Source organism: Ranitomeya imitator, chromosome 1 (assembly GCF_032444005.1).
Source record: "Ranitomeya imitator isolate aRanImi1 chromosome 1, aRanImi1.pri, whole genome shotgun sequence".
Classification (NCBI taxonomy): domain Eukaryota; kingdom Metazoa; phylum Chordata; class Amphibia; order Anura; family Dendrobatidae; genus Ranitomeya; species Ranitomeya imitator.
Window position 1 is genome coordinate 780,726,403 of NC_091282.1, and position 20,264 is coordinate 780,746,666.

At 42.5% G+C, this 20,264-nt stretch overlaps 1 protein-coding gene across 2 annotated transcripts in view; it reads right to left on the bottom strand.

The window, feature by feature from the left end:
* Positions 1 to 20,264, bottom strand: part of TC2N (tandem C2 domains, nuclear) — a 94,653-nt gene that overhangs the window by 49,764 nt on the left and 24,625 nt on the right. Inside the window, exons 2-3 of one of the 2 annotated variants that reach the window (XM_069736861.1) lie at positions 14,537 to 14,582; positions 6,741 to 6,863 (exon numbers count right to left, since the gene is read on the bottom strand). In XM_069736861.1, the coding sequence (XP_069592962.1) occupies positions 6,741 to 6,801 (61 nt within the window). In that variant the 5' untranslated portion in view covers positions 6,802 to 6,863; positions 14,537 to 14,582. The remainder of the gene's footprint in view (positions 1 to 6,740; positions 6,864 to 14,536; positions 14,583 to 20,264) is intronic. The other variant, XM_069736871.1, reaches the window with a different exon arrangement.

A 20,264-nucleotide genomic window follows, 5' to 3' on the forward strand; every position in this document is an offset into this window, starting at 1 on the left:
GTTCCTGTGGCCTGCTGCTCTGCATAGCTAAGTTCCGCTTTTGCTATTTTGTTTGCTGTTTTTTTCTGTCCAGCTTGCTTATTTGTTTTTTCTTGCTTGCTGGAAGCTCTGGGACGCAGAGGGTGTACCTCCGTGCCGTTAGTTCGGTACGGAGGGTCTTTTTGCCCCCTTTGCATGGTTGTTTGTAGGGTTTTGTGTTGACCGCAAAGTTACCTTTCCTATCCTCGCTCTGTTCAGAAAGTCGGGCCTCACTTTGCTAAATCTATTTCATCTCTACGTTTGTCTTTTCATCTTAACTCACAGTCATTATATGTGGGGGCTGCCTTTTCCTTTGGGGTATTTCTCTGAGGCAAGGTAGGCTTATTTTCTATCTTCAGGCTAGCTAGTTTCTCAGGCTGTGCCGAGTTGCATAGGGAGCGTTAGGCGCAATCCACGGCTGCCTCTAGTGTGGTTGGAGAGGATTAGGGATTGCGGTCAGCAGAGTTCCCACGTCTCAGAGCTCGTTCTATGTTTTTGGGTTATAGTCAGGTCACTGTATGTGCTCTGACTTCTATGTCCATTGTGGTACTGAATTACCTTATCATAACATGAAAGCCATCATTAACACCTAAACAGAAAAAAACAAGGTTGCAATTGGCTAAGGAAATGCAATCGTGGACTGTGGATGACTGGATGAAAGTCATATTCAGTGATGAATCACAAATCTGTATTGGGCAAGGTGATGATGCTGGAACTTTTGTTTGGGGCCTTTCCAATGAGATTTATAAAGATGACTGCCTGAAGAGAACATGCAAATTTCCACAGTCATTGATGTCAGGTAAAGGCACTGGGGAGATGGCTGTCATTACATCTTCAATGATTGCACAAGTTTATGTTGATATTTTGGACACTTTTCATATCCCATCAATTGAAAGGATGTTTGGGGATGATGAAATCATTTTTCAAGATGATAATGCATCCTGCCATAGAGCAAAAACTGTGCAAACATTCCTTGAAAAAAGACACATAAGGTCAATGTCATTGCCTGTAAATTGTCCGGATCTCAATCCAATTGAAAATCTTTGGTGGAAGTTGAAGAAAATGGTCCATGACGAGGCTCCAACCTGCAAAGCTGATCTGGCAACAGCAATCAGGGAAAGTTGGACCAGATTGATGAAGAGTACTGTTTGACACTCATTAAGTCCATGCCTCAAAGACTGCAAGCTGCTATAAAAGCCAGAGGTGGTGCAACAAAATACTGGTCATGTGTTGGAGTGTTTTTTTGTTTGTTTTTCATGATTCCATAATTTTTTCCTCAGAATTGAGTGATTCCATAATTTTTCCCCTATGCTTGGTTAAAAAAGTAACCATTACTGACTACCACATTTTTTTGTTCTTGATTTCTTTTAGTGTTTCTTAAAGCCAGAAAGTTGCCATTTGAAATTACTTTAGCTTTGTGCCATGTCTGTGATCTGTTTTCTCTCTACAAAATTAAACAACTGAATGAACATCCTCCATGGCCGGTGATTCCATAATTTTTGCCAGGGGTTGTAGTAAATAGCATCACAAATGGAGATGATGTAGACTTTTGCTGCTTTACGTGTCAGAAATCGTGCTGCTGTGATGGATCCACGCTGGAGTGGAGCTGTGATAGTATGTGTGCGGGTACAATAGACCTCCCTTAGTAAATACTTGTGCAAACCTGGAGACTCCCAACGGGCGGCATGAGCTCCACACTCCTATCTAACGTCACCTCTGTCACAGTCACATTATGACAAATGACAAGTTAATAAACCCTCAGCTGGCAGGTACATTGCTAGATTAACAGTTTGTTCTGGAGGAGCTTCATCTGTGGACATAACACCAGGGATCGCGTCCGCTGATGGGTTAGAGTTCAGTTCCTACCAGGACCAGCACCTGTGTTTGGGTTTCCTCTTCATATCCCTGTTTCCTTCCACAGAGAGGGACATTTCCTCTTACTTACAATAGAGAGAATAATAGAAATTATGTTTATACCTTCCCGATAATCCAGAGCATATAATCTACAATCGCACAAGTGCTCATGTAGTTTTATTGCCTCAAGTGCTGAACTCTTGAGTTTTCTTATCATTTCATGCTGCATTATAGGGTTAGTTTCTGCATTCATGTTAATATATATCCTAATTTTTGTATAATCTGTAGTGTTCCAATAATCTTTGGGGCAACTTATCTGGACTGAATCCAAATTTTGCCACATTCTGCTCTGTCCCTTTCTTAAGATCCCTTTTTTCCTCTTTTTCTGTACCCTTCTGTCTGCCTTCCTCCAGACCCCTCTGTCCGCCTACCTCCGAACCCCTCTGTCCACCTTCCTCTGGACCCCTCTGTTTGCCTTCCTCCAGACCCCTCTGTTTGCCTTCCTCCAGACCTCTCTGTTTGCCTTCTTCTGGACCCCTCTGTTTGCTTTTCTCCAGGACCCTCTGTTTGCCTTCCTCTGGACCCCTCTGTTTGCTTTCCTTCAATCCCCTCTGTTTGCTTTTCTCTGATCCCCTCTGTTTGCTTTTCTCTGATCCACTGTGTTTGCCTTCTTCTGGACCCCTCTATTTGCCTCCCTCCTGTCCCCTCTGTTTGCTTTTCTCCTGACCCCTTTGTTTGCCTTCCTTGGGACCCCTCTGTTTATTATCCTCTGATCCCCTCTGTTTACTTTCCTCTGATCCCCTCTTTTTGCCTCCCTCCCATCCCTCTGTTTGCTTTCCTCTGAACCCCTCTGTTTGCCTTCCTCTGATCCCCTCTTTTTGCTCTCCTCCGAACGCCTCTGGTTGCCTTCCTCCAATCCCCTCTGTTTGCTTTCCTCTGGACCCCTCTTTTCACCTTCCTCCAGACCCCTCTGTTTGCTATCCTCTGATCCCCTCTGTTTACTTTCCTCTGATCCCCTCTGTTTGCCTTCCTCCAGACCCCTCTGTTTGCCTTCCTCCAGACCCCTCTGTTTGCCTTCCTCCAATCCCCTCTGTTTGCTTTCCTCTGAACCCCTCTGGATGCCTTCCTCCAATCCCCTCTGTTTGCCTTCCTTCGGACCTCTCTTTTTGCCTCCTCCCATCCCTTCTGTTTGCCTTCCTCTGAACCCCTCTGCTGGCCTTCCTCCGATCTCCTCTTTTTGCTTTCCTCTGAACCCCTCTGGTTGCCTTCCTCCAATCCCCTCTGTTTGCTTTCCTCCGGACCCCTCTGTCCACCTTCCTCCGGACCTCTCAGACCTGTTTTCCCTACCACATTCCTCTGACATTGGATTAGCTCCAAGGAGGCCCCTTATGCACATTAGATGGTCCTCCTGTCCCACCAGAATTGGAGGCTTTGGCTGACTTTCTCTGTGTATGGAGCATTTACTTGTGACTAGGACGGAGTACAATTGCATCTTCTATAAGCCATGAGCAGCTTTACCTCTGATGGTCACAGCAAATATTTCATTTACTGACAGCAAGTGCAGATCTTAGGAATGCTGCAGAGCTGAGACATGAAATTAATTAGAAATGTGTAGAACATTTATTTGTAAGATCATTTATTTGTAGAAAACCATGGAAAAGTTTGTCTAGTTGATTTATCCCTGCATCTAATGATCAGGAGGGTCCTATTATTGTGGTCTTCATCTTCAAGATGGGCGATTATCACTAGGAAAGGTCTGGAGTATCCGGCCTTTGCACCTGCCCGAGAACAGAAGCTTCAGGCAGCCCCGATTGTCATCAATGAAAAGCCATGAAATGCATGGATGTCCCCAATGCTCCAGAACAAGAGCTGCTGTTCTCTCTACAAAAAGGGATGATGGTTTCAGAAAACACGTTCTCATGAGTCCAAATGGGCAGGTGGATGTAATGGAAGGGTCCTTGTCATGTCTTTGTCCAAAGTGGAGGACCCCTTTAAGTTTATTTGGTTTCATAGGGTCTTATGAGGAAAACCTCGCAAATAATGCAGGCGTAGATCACACACGACGTAGCCATGCGAGCGCATAGCTGATTATCAGTATCAGGTATTTACCAGGGCTGTTGATATTTCTTCATTTGTTAAGGGAGGATATTAGGGAGTAGCATGGTGACAGGCGTATGTAGAGGACCACAGATCCCTAGAAATATTCACTAGTAAAGTTATGAAAGCTTGGTTTACTTACTGGGGGTCTTCTAGTGATTGGCAGGATGGTGCCAACAGCCTATTGTCTGACGATAATTGGAGAGGTACAAAGTTGTTGGATTGTTACAAAAAATCCTAAACCAACATGGTAAAAAATTACCCTCTCCTGCAAAAGAGATGACAATAAGCCCCCAATTATCTAGTAATGTGTCATTTTTGGACTACGTGTTAAGATGCAGGAGATGCTGATTAAACTTCACACAAAATGAAAATTTTAGTATAAAGAAACATGAAGACACAAAAGAGCACAGTGAGGTCAAAAATACTCTGTTGTAAAAAAAAATTACAGTAATAAGCAAGTGCTTGTCAAAAGATGGAAGAAGACAGGGTATTTAGTTGAAATGTTTTTTTGCAAAAAATGTATACTAAGCTGCTCCACCAATCGTCTGCTCCCCAGTCTTGTAGAAACAAGAGAACAATTATAGAACCAGAAACACATGGGCTACTTGCACATACAGGTACTATACAGATGATCAGGTTTTAAATACATCAGATAGGGATTATATACATTAGATAGGACTGCTCTATATGGGTATACCTTGACGATTGGTGGAGCAGCTTAGTATACATTTTTTTGCAAAAAAACTTATCAACTAAATACCCTGTTTTCTTCCATCTTTTGACAAGCACTTGCTTATTACTGTGATTTTTTTTTACAACAGAGTATTTTTTACCTCACTGTGCTCTTTTGTGTCTTCAAGTTTTTTGGTGGTGTGAACAGGTTCCTACAGACTTGTTCAATGTGCAAGTAGCCCATGTGTTTCTGGTTCTATAATTGTTCTCTTGTTTCTACAAGACTGGGGAGTCCATCACTCCTGTGTGGGTCATTTGCATTTAAGCTGTTCCATCCTGCATGTCCACAAGGATATTCCTTCTCTGAACCCTGCTTATACAGGTACTATACAGATGATCAGGTTTTAAATACATCAGATAGGGATTATATACATTAGATAGGACTGCTCTATGAGGGTATACCTTGACAATTGGTGGAGCAGTTTAGTATACATTTTTTTGCAAAAAAAAACGTATCAACTAAATACCGTTTTCTTACATCTTTTGACAAGCACTTGCTTATTACTGTGATTTTTTTTTTACAACAGAGTATTTTTGACCTCACTGTGCTCTTTTGTGTCTTCAAGTTTTTTGGTGGTGTGAACAGGTTCCTACAGACTTGTTCAATGTGCAAGTAGCCCATGTGTTTCTGGTTGTATAAAGATACATGTAGGATGTGTGAAGATAAACCTTCCCTAGATTAGATACCCAGCTCAGCAGGGAGTATCGCTCATTGTAGGATTTGGTACATCAACTCTACCAACATATCACACATTATAGGATTAGATACTGGAGCTCAGCAGACAAGATCACATATTAGGATTATGGAAGGCAGCTCAGCAGACAGTATCACACATGATAGGATTAGATACATGGCTCAGCAGACAGTATCACACAGGACAGGATTAGATACACAGCCCAGAAGACAGTATCACACAGGATAGGATTAGATACACGGCTCAGCAGACAGTATCATACATAATAGGATTAGATACAAGGCTCAGCAGACACTATCACACAGGACAGGATTAGATACACAACTCAGCAGACAGTATTACACAGGATAGGATTAGATACAAGGCTCAGCAGACACTATCACACAGGACAGGATTAGATACACAATTCAGCAGACAGTATTACACAGGATAGGATTAGATACATGGCTTAGCAGACCGTATCACACAGGATAGGATTAGATACACAGCCCAGCAGGCAGTATCATACATAATAGGATTAGATACAAGGCTCAGCAGACACTATCACACAGGATAGGATTAGATACACGGCTCAGCAGACAGTATCACACAGGATAGGATTAGTTACATGGCTCAGTAGACAGTATCACACAGGACAGGATTAGATACACGGCTCAGCAGACAGTATCACACAGGATAGGATTAGATACATAGCCCAGCAGGCAGTATCACACAGGAAAGGATTAGATACACAGCCCAGCAGGCAGTATCATACATAATAGGATTAGATACAAGGCTCAGCAGGCAGTATCACACAGGACAGGATTAGATACACAGTCCAGCAGGCAGTATCACACAGGATAGGATGAGATACACGGCTCAGCAGACAGTATCACACAGGACAGATTTAGATACACAGCTCAGCAGACAGTATAACACAGGATTGGATTAGATACACGGCTCAGCAGACAGTATCACACAGGATAGGATTAGATACACGGCTCAGCAGACAGTATCACACAGGATAGGATTAGATACACGGCTCAGCAGACAGTATCACACAGGATAGGATTAGATACATGTCTCAGCAGACAGTATCACACAGGATAGGATTAGATACACAGCTCAGCAGACAGTATCACACAGGATAGGATTAGATATACGGCTCAGGAGACAGTATCACACAGGATAGGATTAGATACACTGCTCAGGAGACAGTATCACACAGGACAGGACTAGATACACGTCTCAGCAGACAGTATCACACAGGAGAGGATTAGATACACAGCTCAGCAGACATTATCACAAAGGATAGGATTAGATACATAGCCCAGCAGGCAGTATCACACATGATGATCATACCGTTCTTGCCATCAGGTTGGAAACATCCTTTGCAGCAGCTCTTGATGAACTCTGCCGCCATCCTACATGTGTGAGGTTCGCTGTATCCCACCGAACAGAGGTGAGATGGATCATCAATCTGTCCTAGAAAGCAGAGGAAGACGACATTACTGTACACCTACATCCTCGCTCTACAGCTCATCCTGGCTACCTGGACAGGTGCACACCGGGGCGAGGCCATGCAGATCTGCTGCTTGAGTCACTTTTGGTTTAACGCATAAAGATAAGGAAGAAAAAATTGTGGGAAATTTACAGAGGAGACCCTGCAGATTGGAATATTTCCACTGCTTTGTCCTATCAGCATCCAGCGCTCTGTGGGAGAAACTCTAGAAAGGGTGGACATATCATTGGTGCGGCAGTACAGGGGCCCAAAAGGTCAGGGGGCTACATCCACCTATAAAACAGGTGGAATGGTACATTATGATGAGTTATTGGACTGCAAAGTGCCCACATACTGTTCTTGCATAGGGGCCCTCTGCTGAACTACGCTAGTCAGTGACTTTTATATATTCACAGTATTACTTGCTCAATATTCTCAACGTCCTCCCTATTTGGGGGACTTTTGTACCTCCACAATAATTATACCACAAAAAGACTTGATCACCCAGTATTAGAAGAATAAGTGACCTAGACTGAGGTACTGATAAAAACTAACAGTTTATTGAAAATTATTAAAAACAATATATAAATACTACAAAGAAAGGTATTAGACCTAGAAGGAGGGACACAAAAAAGCCATAGGCTACATCCAAATCGTGGACTAGTTTAACACAAACATGTGATAATTACATCCATGCTACCTATACTCTATGTGCATAATGATATATGGTAAAACATCCCCTCATAGGAATGTGCCGATGTAGACTATGTCATGCGGAGGCGGGCTAAACCCATCCACTAATATGATACATGATTGTCACTAGCAAATATAGAGTTTTGTATTAGAATGGGTATACTACCTTAAGGTCTGCCACGTGGATGTATGCCCCGGCGTCCCTCTGCCCCGACGCGCGTTTCTTCCCGAAGAAGCAGTGCGAAACGCGCATCGGGGCAGAGGGACGCCGGGGCATACATCCACGTGGCAGACCTTAAGGTAATATACCCATTCTAATACAAAACTCTATATTTGCTAGTGACAATCATGTATCATATTAGTGGATGGGTTTAGCCCGCCTCCGCATGACAGTCTACATCGGCACATTTCTATGAGGGGATGTTTTACCATATATCATTATGCACATAGAGTATAGGTAGCATGGATGTAATTATCACATGTTTGTGTTAAACTAGTCCACGATTTGGATGTAGCCTATGGCTTTTTTGTGTCCCTCCTTCTAGGTCTAATACCTTTCTTTGTAGTATTTATATATTGTTTTTAATAATTTTCAATAAACTGTTAGTTTTTATCAGTACCTCAGTCTAGGTCACTTATTCTTCTAATACTGGGTGATCAAGTCTTTTTGTGGTATAGCTAGTCAGTGACTGTAGCTTAGCTGTCCTTCTCCATGCTTTAGGCTATGTGCACACGTTGCGGAATCTTGTGCGGATTTTCCTGCACTGATTTTGGTAAATCCGCATGAAATCCGCACTGCGGATTTGCTGCAGATTTTCCACGGTTTTTGTGCGGATTCCACCTGCGGTTTTACACCTGCGGATTCCTATTATGGAGCAGGTGTAAACTGCTGTGGAATCCGCACAAAGAATTGACATGCTGCGGAATTAACAACGCTGCGTTTCCGCGTTTTTTTTCCCGCAGTATGTGCACTGTGGATTTTGTTTTCCATAAGTTTACATGGTACTGTACAACGCATGGAAAACTGCTGCGAATCTGTAGCGGCCAATCCGCACTGTGTGCACAGAGCCTTACACTGCAGCTCTACTTCCTTAGGACAACAGCTATTATTGATCTAGTCTAATTTCATTATTTCATTTAGTTTTTCAAAGACTTTTATTATTGCCCATCATGGCACAAGTGAGGAACACATGACTATACGAGCTGTTAAAGTGAAAAGTGACGACAGATGTAGCAGTTGTTTTGATGGTGCCATTACTTTTTTTTTTACACATCACTCAGTCCACATAAAAACATGGACATGTAAAGGGCCTCCTAGGCCATGATGGGTACGTATCATAGACGTGACTCTTGGACGTCTGCATGGGGCCTAATGGTAATTTGTGGAATATATCTCTGATTGCCACATACAGGAGATTTATGAGAAGCTCAGTACAATACAGAGAAAAGAATAACACCCATCATCAGAATTCGCTCACCATATCCTGTCACAAGCATTTGTTTTTGTTCTTCTCATTATTATGAGAGCAATACAAGACCGTGTACTTTACATACTGCAAAAAGGCTAAAACTTAAAAAGTATAAAAAAATGTAATGTGTAAGACATTATCTTCAGTATAGCTCCATGCACAGCATCTTTGGAAAAACACTAAGGCCGGAGTCACACTAAATGTATGGAAAATCGGTCCAAGTCTCCCTGCCGAGAGTCACACGAGTGTTCTCCGTGTGTAATGCGATGATGCGATTTTCTCACACCTATGTATCCGTATGACATCCGTATGGATTTACATTTCTCACTAATTTTCCTAATTGAAGTTAATGGCTCAATGGGCTGAGATGAGGAAAATGTGTGCGTATTTGTCGCAAGTCACACTGATGGTCCGTGTGGTGTCCGATTTTTTTCTTGCACAAATAGGCTTGCATAGGCGAGTCTCGGGCCATATACACGTAGAATCGTAGCATGCTGCAATTTTACACATACGTTGAATACGCCTGAGAAAAAAACGATGATGTGAGCTGCCCCATAGATGAACACTGGGCCGAGTGCTATGCGATGTTTTCTCACATAACACTCGTCCGTATTCTACGGTAGTGTGACCACGGCCTAATTGCAGTTGTTTGAGCCTAACCTGGATCTACTTCAGCTCTACTTTTGCTAGCGCAGCAGACAGTATCATACAGCTCAGCAGACAGTATCACACCGGATAGGATTAGATACACAGCTCAGCAGACAGTATCACACAGGAGAGGATTAGATACACGGCTCAGCAGACAGTATCACACAGGATAGGATTAGATACACGGCTCAGCAAACAGTATCATACAGGATAGGATTAGATACACAGCTCAGCAGACAGTATCACACAGGATAGGATTAGATACACAGCTCAGCAGACAGTATCACACGTGATAGGAATAGACACACAGCTCAGCAAACAGTATCACACAGGATAGGATTAGATACACAGCTCAGCAGACAGTATCACACGTGATAGGATTAGATACACGGCTCAGGAGACAGTATCACACAGGATAGGATTAGATACACGGCTCAGCAGACAGTATCACACAGGATAGGATTAGATACACAGCTCAGCAGACAGTATCACACGTGATAGGATTAGATACACGGCTCAGGAGACAGTATCACACAGGATAGGATTAGATACACAGCTCAGCAGACAGTATCACACAGGAGAGGATTAGATACATGGCTCAGCAGACAGTATCACACAGGATAGGATTAGATGCACGGCTCAGCAGACAGTATCACACGTGATAGGAATAGATACACAGCTCAGCAAACAGTATCACACAGGATAGGATTAGATACACAGCTCAGCAGACAGTATCACACGTGATAGGATTAGATACACGGCTCAGGAGACAGTATCACACAGGATAGGATTAGATACACGGCTCAGCAGACAGTATCACACAGGATAGGATTAGATACACAGCTCAGCAGACAGTATCACACGTGATAGGATTAGATACACGGCTCAGGAGACAGTATCACACAGGATAGGATTAGATACACAGCTCAGCAGACAGTATCACACAGGAGAGGATTAGATACACAGCTGAGCAGACAGTATCACACGTGATAGGAATAGATACACAGCTCAGCAAACAGTATCACACAGGATAGGATTAGATACACAGCTCAGCAGACAGTATCATACAGGATAGGATTAGATACATGCCTCAGCAGACAGTATCACAGGATAGGATTAGATACACAGCTCAGCAGACAGTATTACACAGGGTAGGATTAGATACATGGCTCAGCAGGCCGTATCCCATAGGATAGAATTAGATACACAGCTCAGCAGACAGTATCACACAGGATAGGATTAGATACACGGCTCAGCAGACAGTATCACACAGGATAGGATTAGATACACGGCTCAGCAGACAGTATCACACAGGATAGGATTAGATACACAGCTCAGCAGACAGTATCACACAGGATAGGATTAGATACACAGCTCAGCAGACAGTATCACATAGGATAAGATTAGATACACGGCTCAGCAGACAGTATCACATAGGATAAGATTAGATACACGGCTCAGCAGACAGGATCACATAGGATAGGATAGTATACGATGATAACTGTACTGCATTATATATTGTTTTTCTGCCGTATGTCTTTTACATATTGGTCTTTTCTTCTGATGCAATAAGACCTTATCAGCTCGGGAACTTTTACAGACCTCGCACATGGTCACCTAATACTTAAATACAATCTCTGCCAAAATATACACCTTTATCTCAGTAAACTTCACCCCCCATGGAAATTCTGTGCTGTGAAATCAGCAAAATTCCAAAACAAACCTGTGATAAGCGGCTCCAATAACCCCCCATTTACCGAGAAATTCACCTTAGAGAGCTAAAAATACCCAGTCAAAGTAATAACTGATCGCACGAGAGTGAAGCGTGATGCAAGAAAAAACACGGACCTTACAGAAAATCAGAAGCGAAAACGTAATCTCTACTGACCAACAATTGTCATTCAGTGTCATAATAATGGCAACAAAGCATGAAACGCTCAACAGTGTCTTAAACCTACTCAAGAAATAGGGTGAGAAAACAAAAGTAAAAAGACAAAAAAAATAAAATGTATTTTTTTATTAATAATATTAAAATACAGATATAAACATATGAAAGGGGAAAACCAAATAACAAAATATGCAAAACCCCAGTGCAATAATTGGAGTGGGTATATGGACACAGTCATGGACTAATATATTATCAGAGAAAACCCATTACATATAGTCTACACATTCATACATTTGCAAACATGCATTAGAAAATAAAGAAGGCATAGGTAATAAAGTGAAAAAGATATCCTATAACATTATAAAGTCCATACCCGGTAATTCCTGTTTCCTCCAACGCACGTTTCGCCTAGTAATGGCTTTTTCAAGGAGTCACTATGCATAAGGTGATATAGTCAGCACAGGACCCGGATCTAAGGGGTCTCACAAGAGCTCAATGGCCCATAAGAGAAAACAAAGTATTAATATGCTGTGATGGTTGGGGGTCCATAGTATTGGTGCCCACAAGCTTCAAGCTACAGGACTGTGTGTACTACCACTCTGCACGCAGGGGACGTTGGGACCTCCGTTGTTATAATATGATCACTGGGGGTCCCAGCTGACAGACCTGGAGAGATTTCCTTATTTATCACCCATCCTGTGGGTCTTTTAACCTTTTCCCTACTCTTATGTTTCAAACCTAATCACTGCATATTGAGAACAGAAAAACTCTAGTTTGTCAGATCCGTCTCCTGCAAGAATTCAGCTTTTCTGTTCTGTCCTAAGAAGAGAAAAACTGAATTTAATGGTTTCCTTGAGATACAGGACACAAATGGTGCCAGATGGATCCCACCAGAAAAAAAGCAAAGTAGTACAGCATGCATAGCTTCTAGGATGATGGCAACCATGATAGAAAACCATCAGCCCCACTATAGTGAATGGAGTGTATTGGGTGCCATTTATGTCTGAATTTATGAAGGAGATGAATCCAACACAAATGTTAGCCCACAGAACCCATTGACTATAGTGGGGTCTGTCAGTTTTCCGTCACGTTTGCCATCAACTTACTCAAAGATATCGCTTGCTGCACTAGAAGAATAAACATGACAGACTCAGAATCAGCATCTTTTTGTCTGTAAACAAGAATTGGAGTCAATATAAAATAATATTTAGGGGCTGATTCATCTTTTCTTTTGTATCTTTTCTTCTAGGGTAAAAAATATTCTAAAAGTGACTTTTTCTTATTTGCAGATTATTCATTATTTCATTTGCACCTTTTTATAAACTAACCTTACTTGGATTGGATTTGGCATTAGAGCGCAATTTCGGTTCGACAGATAATTCATCACTTGCAACTTTTCAAAATGTTGAATTTTTTTTTGTTTTTTTTCTGTTAAGTTACTCCAGTCCCCTAGTGTAAAACAGAATTTCTTTGCACAGTTGAAGACTAACATGCAACATTTTAATGCTTATAGAAAGGTTTGTTTGACTTTTTTTATACTGGAAGGATGAAAAAAACTAGAGTTAAAATAAAAATGATCATGTTTGAATTTGGCCCAATTTACCAAACAATAGTGGACCTATTTTTTGAGGATTCTGGTGCAAAATCCAACAGGACAAAAAGGAAAGAGAAAAAAATGCTTTCAAAAAATGCAAATGATTAATTGAGATTAATCAAAAGTTTCTCCACCTCCTCTATTCTATCAGTCGGTGAAAATCCGACTGCACTTTGATGTCATCCGAGTGCAAACCAATGTTTTCCACAGACCCATAGACTTGAATAGCTGAGTGCGATCCGAATATCTCAGACAACTCCTGCATCGGACATGTGCACTTCCTCATTGAATAACATGGAGACAACGACGGATAGCACTTGTCCAATTTTTCTGATCGTGTGCATGAGCCCTTAGGTGAACTCATTTGATCCCTCTCCTTTCCTGATAGTTTGTTACAATGTATACAGGCTACTTAGCTCTGAGGATTGTCTGGGCTGGAAACTTTGTAACAAACCCTCAGCTTGACCTATTTTCAACCTCTAGATATAAAGAAGAGATAGTAGTAGTCACTGGCAGCAAGCAGAGATTATACAAATGACAAACTAAAACATTATATATAAGAAGGTTCTGTGCTTTGATTGTTACCAGCATTATAGGATATAAAGGGGTAATCCACTATCACAATCCATTATATTAGTTATGAATAGTGATGAGCGAATATACTCGTTACTCGAGATTTCTCGAGCACGCTCAGGTGTCCTCCGAGTATTTTTTAGTGCTCGGAAATTTAGTTTTTCTTGCCGCAGCTGAATGATTTACATCTGTTTTCCAGCATAAGTGCATGTGGGGATTCCCTAGCAACCAGGCAACCCCCACATGTTCTTATGCTGGCTAACAGATGTAAATCATTCAGCTGAGGAGAGGAAAACTAAATCTTCGAGCACTAAAAAATACTCGGAGGACACCCGAGCGTGCTCGAGAAATCTCGAGTAACGAGTATATTCGCTCATCACTAGTTATGAATCCACCTTCGAACCGGGTTCATACATCCCCACTAAATCGGGGCCCTAATTATCCAGCGTGGATTTGCAGATAACACACGATTACATTTCTTTGAACAATATGTTCTGTTTTATTTAGAAATGCCAATTCTTCAATTTCATTGTAAATAAAACCTCCATGTACCCCAAGTTTAAATCCAAGTGCGAGAGTCGCCATTGTAGAACAAGTAGTCGCCAATGACACCATCGGTGCTGTATTTCTCTAGGGTAATGGTATAATCTATAGCCACTGATGAGGGGCGATATAAAAAGGGTACCCCGTGTATTAGTGACAGAAATTAAAATTCAAGAAATTTCCATATTGGATTGGCATTCAGCCCTCCATATAATATAATGTAAGAAAAAATTGTAATGTGTAGCGTACCGGTATTCCTGTCACACGAGTCCGTCACCAGCGCCGGTGTCCATCCCTGCAATAGGAGTGAGAACTGTGTTAATGTGGCACTGTTGTGCTGTCCTCACACGGGACATATCCTCCTCCTCCAGGCTTTGTACATCTCTGTGATGTAAGGTGACCTCCCTCCCGTCAGATCTCACCAGTCCTCCTCCCAAACCTGGGAAACGACATTAAGGGACTTCGATCCAACATGGCACAAGACAAACAATACTAACTGCCTAAAAGCGATTATTTTGCTATGGCAAAACGTATACTTCTCTAATGGACTTCCACTATCAGAAAAGCTTTTTTTTTTCCCTATGTAGCAGGTGCAAAAATACTAGGGCAGGAGAGCAGTACAGAATTTGCCATCACCTTGGCTTCCCTGTAAGGACGCGTTCACATTCAGAAACCAATGCAGAGGGGCCTCAGTGATTATTATGGGGGTCTGTTTGGTGTCAGTTTTTAGAATGGAAGAAAATGTTCTAATCACTGACACAAAGAACGCAAACGGATCCCATAATAATCAGTGATGGAAAGCCTAGGATCAGTTTGCACATGACATATGTTTCTCTTTCTCTAAAGGGAATAGATTAGAAGGAGTCCTGGATGCAGGACTTTCTCTTCCTTAGGCTGGAGTCACACTAGCGTATGGCGTCTGATGCTAGAGCATCGGATGCGATATGCTAATGACCCTCGGCTCCTGCTCTGCTGCGAGTGTCATGCGTCTGTGCTCCGATTCTCTCGCACAGGGAGGATCGGAGCACAGCTGCGGATGAGGCAAATAAACTAATTTGTCCATCTCCTCCATTGCCGGGGTCAGCGTTTAACGCACATCACTCGGATAATATCCGAGTGATGTGCATTGTCTCACTCGCACCCATAGGCTTATATGGGTGCGAGTGAGCCGAGAGTCGGCCGAGTGTCCGTGACAGTCGCAGCATGCTACAATTGTCTCGGACCAATGAAAACGGCCGAAAAAAATCTGCTGCTGGGAGCTATCCCATAGTTTAACATTGGTCCAAGTGCAATGCGATTTTTTATCACATTGCACTCGTCCGTTTTAGTCGCCAGTGTGACCCCGGCCGTATAAAAATAAACAAACGGAAGCCAGATGGACCACATATACATCAATGGTAACTCGCCCTATTCAAGATGCATACATGATCAGAGGAACTGAATGTGCATATACATTTCAGGCAGCACGGTGGCTCAGTGGATAGCACTGCAGCGCTGGAGTCTTGGGTTCAAATCCCACCAAGGACAACATCTGCAAGGAGTGTGTGTGGGTTTCTTCCGGGTTCTCCAAAGACATACTGATAGGGAATTTAAATTGTGAGCCCCATTGGGGACAGTGATGATAATGTGTGCAAACTGTAAAGCGCTGCAGAATATGTTGATACTGTATAAATGAAGAGATTATTATTCTTATTTTGGCAGGGTAAAGAGAGAGAACATTTGTCCCAACAATTATTCTGCCAGTGCCTGATACAGTTTGAGACAATCACGAAAAAAGCCTCCTGACAATTACGGAATCCATCCTGCCTATAGAGAATGCTATTCTAATATACTTTAGGAGCTTTTGCAAGAGTCAGTATTCTTAATAAATAGTAAAATGCTGACTTGTCAGCTGCACATCATGTAAAGGGGAATGTGCTGCCTACTGTTTGCATCCTGTATGGTGAAAGAACGGCTGTATTAACAATCATACATCCCATACAACATGCAGGGGCCAAGGTATAAGGTCTGTAAACAAACGACAATAATTTTATTACATTTTGGATCAGAGCCCATTATAGACCAAAATCTACAGTTGTGTCCAAAAGTATTGACACCCCTGCAATTCTGTCAGATAATCCTCAGCTTCTTCCTGAAAATGATTGCAATCACAAATTCTTCATTTAATTTGTCTTAAATGAAAAAACACAAAAGAGAATGAAGCAAAACATTGATCTTTTCACACAAAACTCCAAAAATGGGCCAGACAAAAGTATTGGCACCCTCAGCCTAATACTTGGTTGCACAACCTTTAGCCAAAATAACTACGACCAACCGCTTCCGGTAACCATCAATGAGTTTCTTACAATGCTCTTCTGGAATTTTAGACCATTATTCTTTGGCAAACTGCTCCAGGTCCCTGATATTTGAAGGGTGCCTTCTCCAAACTGCCATTTTTAGATCTCTCCACAGGTGTTCTGTGGGATTCAGGTCTGGACTCATTGCTGGCCACCTTAGAAGTCTCCAGTGCTTTCTCTCATACCATTTTCTAGTGCTTTTTGAAATGTGTTTTGGGTCATTGTCCTGCTGGAAGACCCATGACCTCTGAGGGAGACCCAGCTTTCTTACACTGGGCCCCACATTCTGCTGCAAAATTTGTTGGTAGTCTTCAGACTTCATAATGCCATGCACACGGTCAAGCAGTCCAGTGCCAGAGGCAGCAAAGCAACCCCAAAACATCAGGGAACCTCCACCATGTTTGACTGTAGGGACCGTGTTCTTTTCTTTGAATGCCTCTTTTTTTTTCTCCTGTAAACTCTATGTTGATGCCTTTGCCCAAAAAGCTCTACTTTTGTCTCATTTGACCAGAGAAAATTCTTCCAAAACGTTTTAGGCTTTTTCATGTAAATTTTGGCAAACTCCAGCCTTTTTTGTTTTGGGGTAAGAAGTGGGGTCTTCCTGAGTCTCCTACCATACAGTCCCTTTTCATTCAGACGCTGACGGATAGTACGGGTTGACACTGTTGTACCCTCGGACTGCAGGGCAGCTTGAACTTGTTTGGATGTTAGTCGAGGTTCTTTATCCAACATCCGCACAATCTTGCGTTGAAATCTCTTGTAAATTTTTCTTTTCCGTCCACATCTAGGGAGATTAGCCACAGTGCCATGGGCTTTAAAGTTCTTGATGACACTGCGCACGGTAGACACAGGAACATTCAGGTCTTTGGAGATGGACTTGTAGCCTTGAGATTGCTCATGCTTCCTCACAATTTGGTTTCCCAAGTCCTCAGACAGTTCTTTGGTCTTCTTTCTTTTCTCCATGCTCAATGTGGTACACACAAGGACACAGGACAGAGGTTGAGTCAACTTTAATCCATGTCAACTGCAAGTGTGATTTAGTTATTGCCAACACCTGTTAGGTGCCACAGGTAAGTTACATGTGCTGTTAATTACACAAATTAGAGAAGCATCACATGATTTTTCGAACAGTGCCAATACTTTTGTCCACCCCCTTTTTTATGTTTGGTGTGGAATTATATCCAATTTGGCTTTAGGACAATTCTTTTTGTGTTTTTTCATTTAAGACAAATTAAATGAAGATAATAATAACAAAGAATTTGTGTTTGCAATCATTTTTAGGAAGAAACTGAGTACTATCTGACAGAATTGCAGGGGTGTCAATACTTTTGGCCACAACTGTACCTGTGTAATCCCAGCTTTGGGAAATTGCTATTCATGCAGTGACCATCATTTTGTTGCTGAAGGGACTATATTAATTCTATCCTGAATCCATAAAGTGCAGACGCTGCGCAGCGTAATAGAAAAGGGTGCGGCTGCTGCTTCCAAGCCATGTTCTTTGATATCCTAATGTCCTGGGTGTCTGTACTTTGGTTGATGAAAAGTTTTACGACTCTTTGTAAAGCATCACAGCACAGAATGGGTGGTGCGGAGGTGGACATAGTGGTGTGTGGCCAGAAATGCAATTTTATTCCCCTAATTTTGTCAAATACATCAGGAGCTGCCTGTTGAGACATCAGTGACGATGAGAGGCACAAAGACATAGAGGGGTCCTCCTGGGTGTTACCAGTTTTGGTGGGGGGGATAGCTTTTCTGGTTAAGGTAGGCGGAATGGTATAATGGTGGTAGACCATGGCTTATTATCGTGGAGGTGGACAAGCAAATGGAGGAGACCTAGCTTATGGCAGATTGGGCAGATGAGTGGTGGCTGCCCTGGGGGTCCAGTTGTGGCAGATAACACAGGTCAAAGCTTGGGGTAGGAGAGCCCCAGCTCATTGAGTGTCGTACAGTAATTTGGTCAGGCTTTGTGTATGATGCATGAAAGTTGTTAACTAAAAAGCCACAACATTTTTTTTGTCATAACATTTTGTTTTGTGGTTATTTAGGAATGGTGGTGTGGGGGTGTCAAAAATAAGGCTAGCTGGGTGACCACCTTCATAACTTTTGCATTATGCTGCTCCTCAGTTATTCCTCCTTGAAATCCTATGAATAAATTAAAAGTTGTGTGTTTGGGTGTGTCCCTTAACACCAAGTTGTCACTAAATTCATGACATTTTCATGAAGAATAACAGAGCAACTGAGCAATGTGGAGTTTTAACAAAATCCTATTCCTCCAGATACATCCTCCGTCATGTCTGCACATGTGATCTCGTTAGCTACTTTGTAATTGCTCCATTTACATTGGACTCCCTACGTGTCACATCTCCGCCGTCTGCTGCATCTACAGGCGACGTATAAAGACACTACAGATGTCCCAGCTCCAGTGGTAAACACACAAGTCCTACTGGAAACCAGTGATCTGCTGGTGAGCTGCCCAGGCACGTACATGTCAACACATTGTATAAACAGAACACGCAAGCAAATGTATCTCTCCAATGTACAGTATATACGGAGCTCTTAGCACCACCTTCAAAAGTATGTACACCCCCTGTGATGATGGGACAAATATCTTATATCTTGTGTTGTTCTCTGGACCCTCAATGTTGGCCTGGGAGAAGACATTAGCAGCACCGATTATTGACCTGCAGGTCATCGCGGTTCACACTGCCGTGTAATCCTGGTATTTATATTGCACCATTATAGTGGCCATTTATCATTTCCGGCGTCATCTGGTGATTGCCGGCAGCTTCAATTTCCTTGTATCATAGGGACGTAGTGATCATATTACTTTCATATCTAAATCTCTGAACAAATATTATTGTTCTTTGTCTGTGTAAATATATACTGGCATCCAACATGGCGGCAATCCCTGCCCACTGTCACTCAGACAGTCCAGTGGCATAACTTGAAACTCATGGGCCCCGATGCGAAAGCTCCAACGGGGCCCCCAAATATTTTAAATCTTTAATAGCAATAGTCTTTTTTCTATAGGCCAAATGGACTTTTAGGGCCCCCTAGGCTCTAAGGCCTGGGAGCGATTGCAACCCCTGCACCTGTTGTAGCTACACCCCTGCTCAGACCAAACCCACAACACTAGAGGAACATCAGAAAACCAACCCCTTACATGTGTGATTTCACTGGACTGGATATCAGAATAATGGTTGTCTTTCCTGTGGTATCTGCACATTCTGTGAGTTTCTTCGTACTGCCTTCTTGGATCGGACTTAATGGATTGAGATCTAGGAATTTGGAGATAAGTCATAACCTTGATCTCCTCGTCACATGAGCATTTCTGAACAATAGGGGTCAGCAAAATGATTCTTAGGTGTCACGGGGGTGTTGGGTAGACTAAAACTGATTACCCGGGCCCCTGCGATATTCCTCAGACTATGGAAAACCCTGTCTGTCCCTCTCCCAGAATTTACACAGATGGTGTGCTTGTCTGGGCCGCCAGGCCTGACCCTGACTCCTGTTTCAGCCCTATGCTGAAACCTCCACCCGCCACCCAGTGATAAGACCACACACCAACCTACACAGAAAGTACAGACAGGGAAAACTAAAAACGCACCTCGCCGCAGACACACAGGAAAACACTATAATGT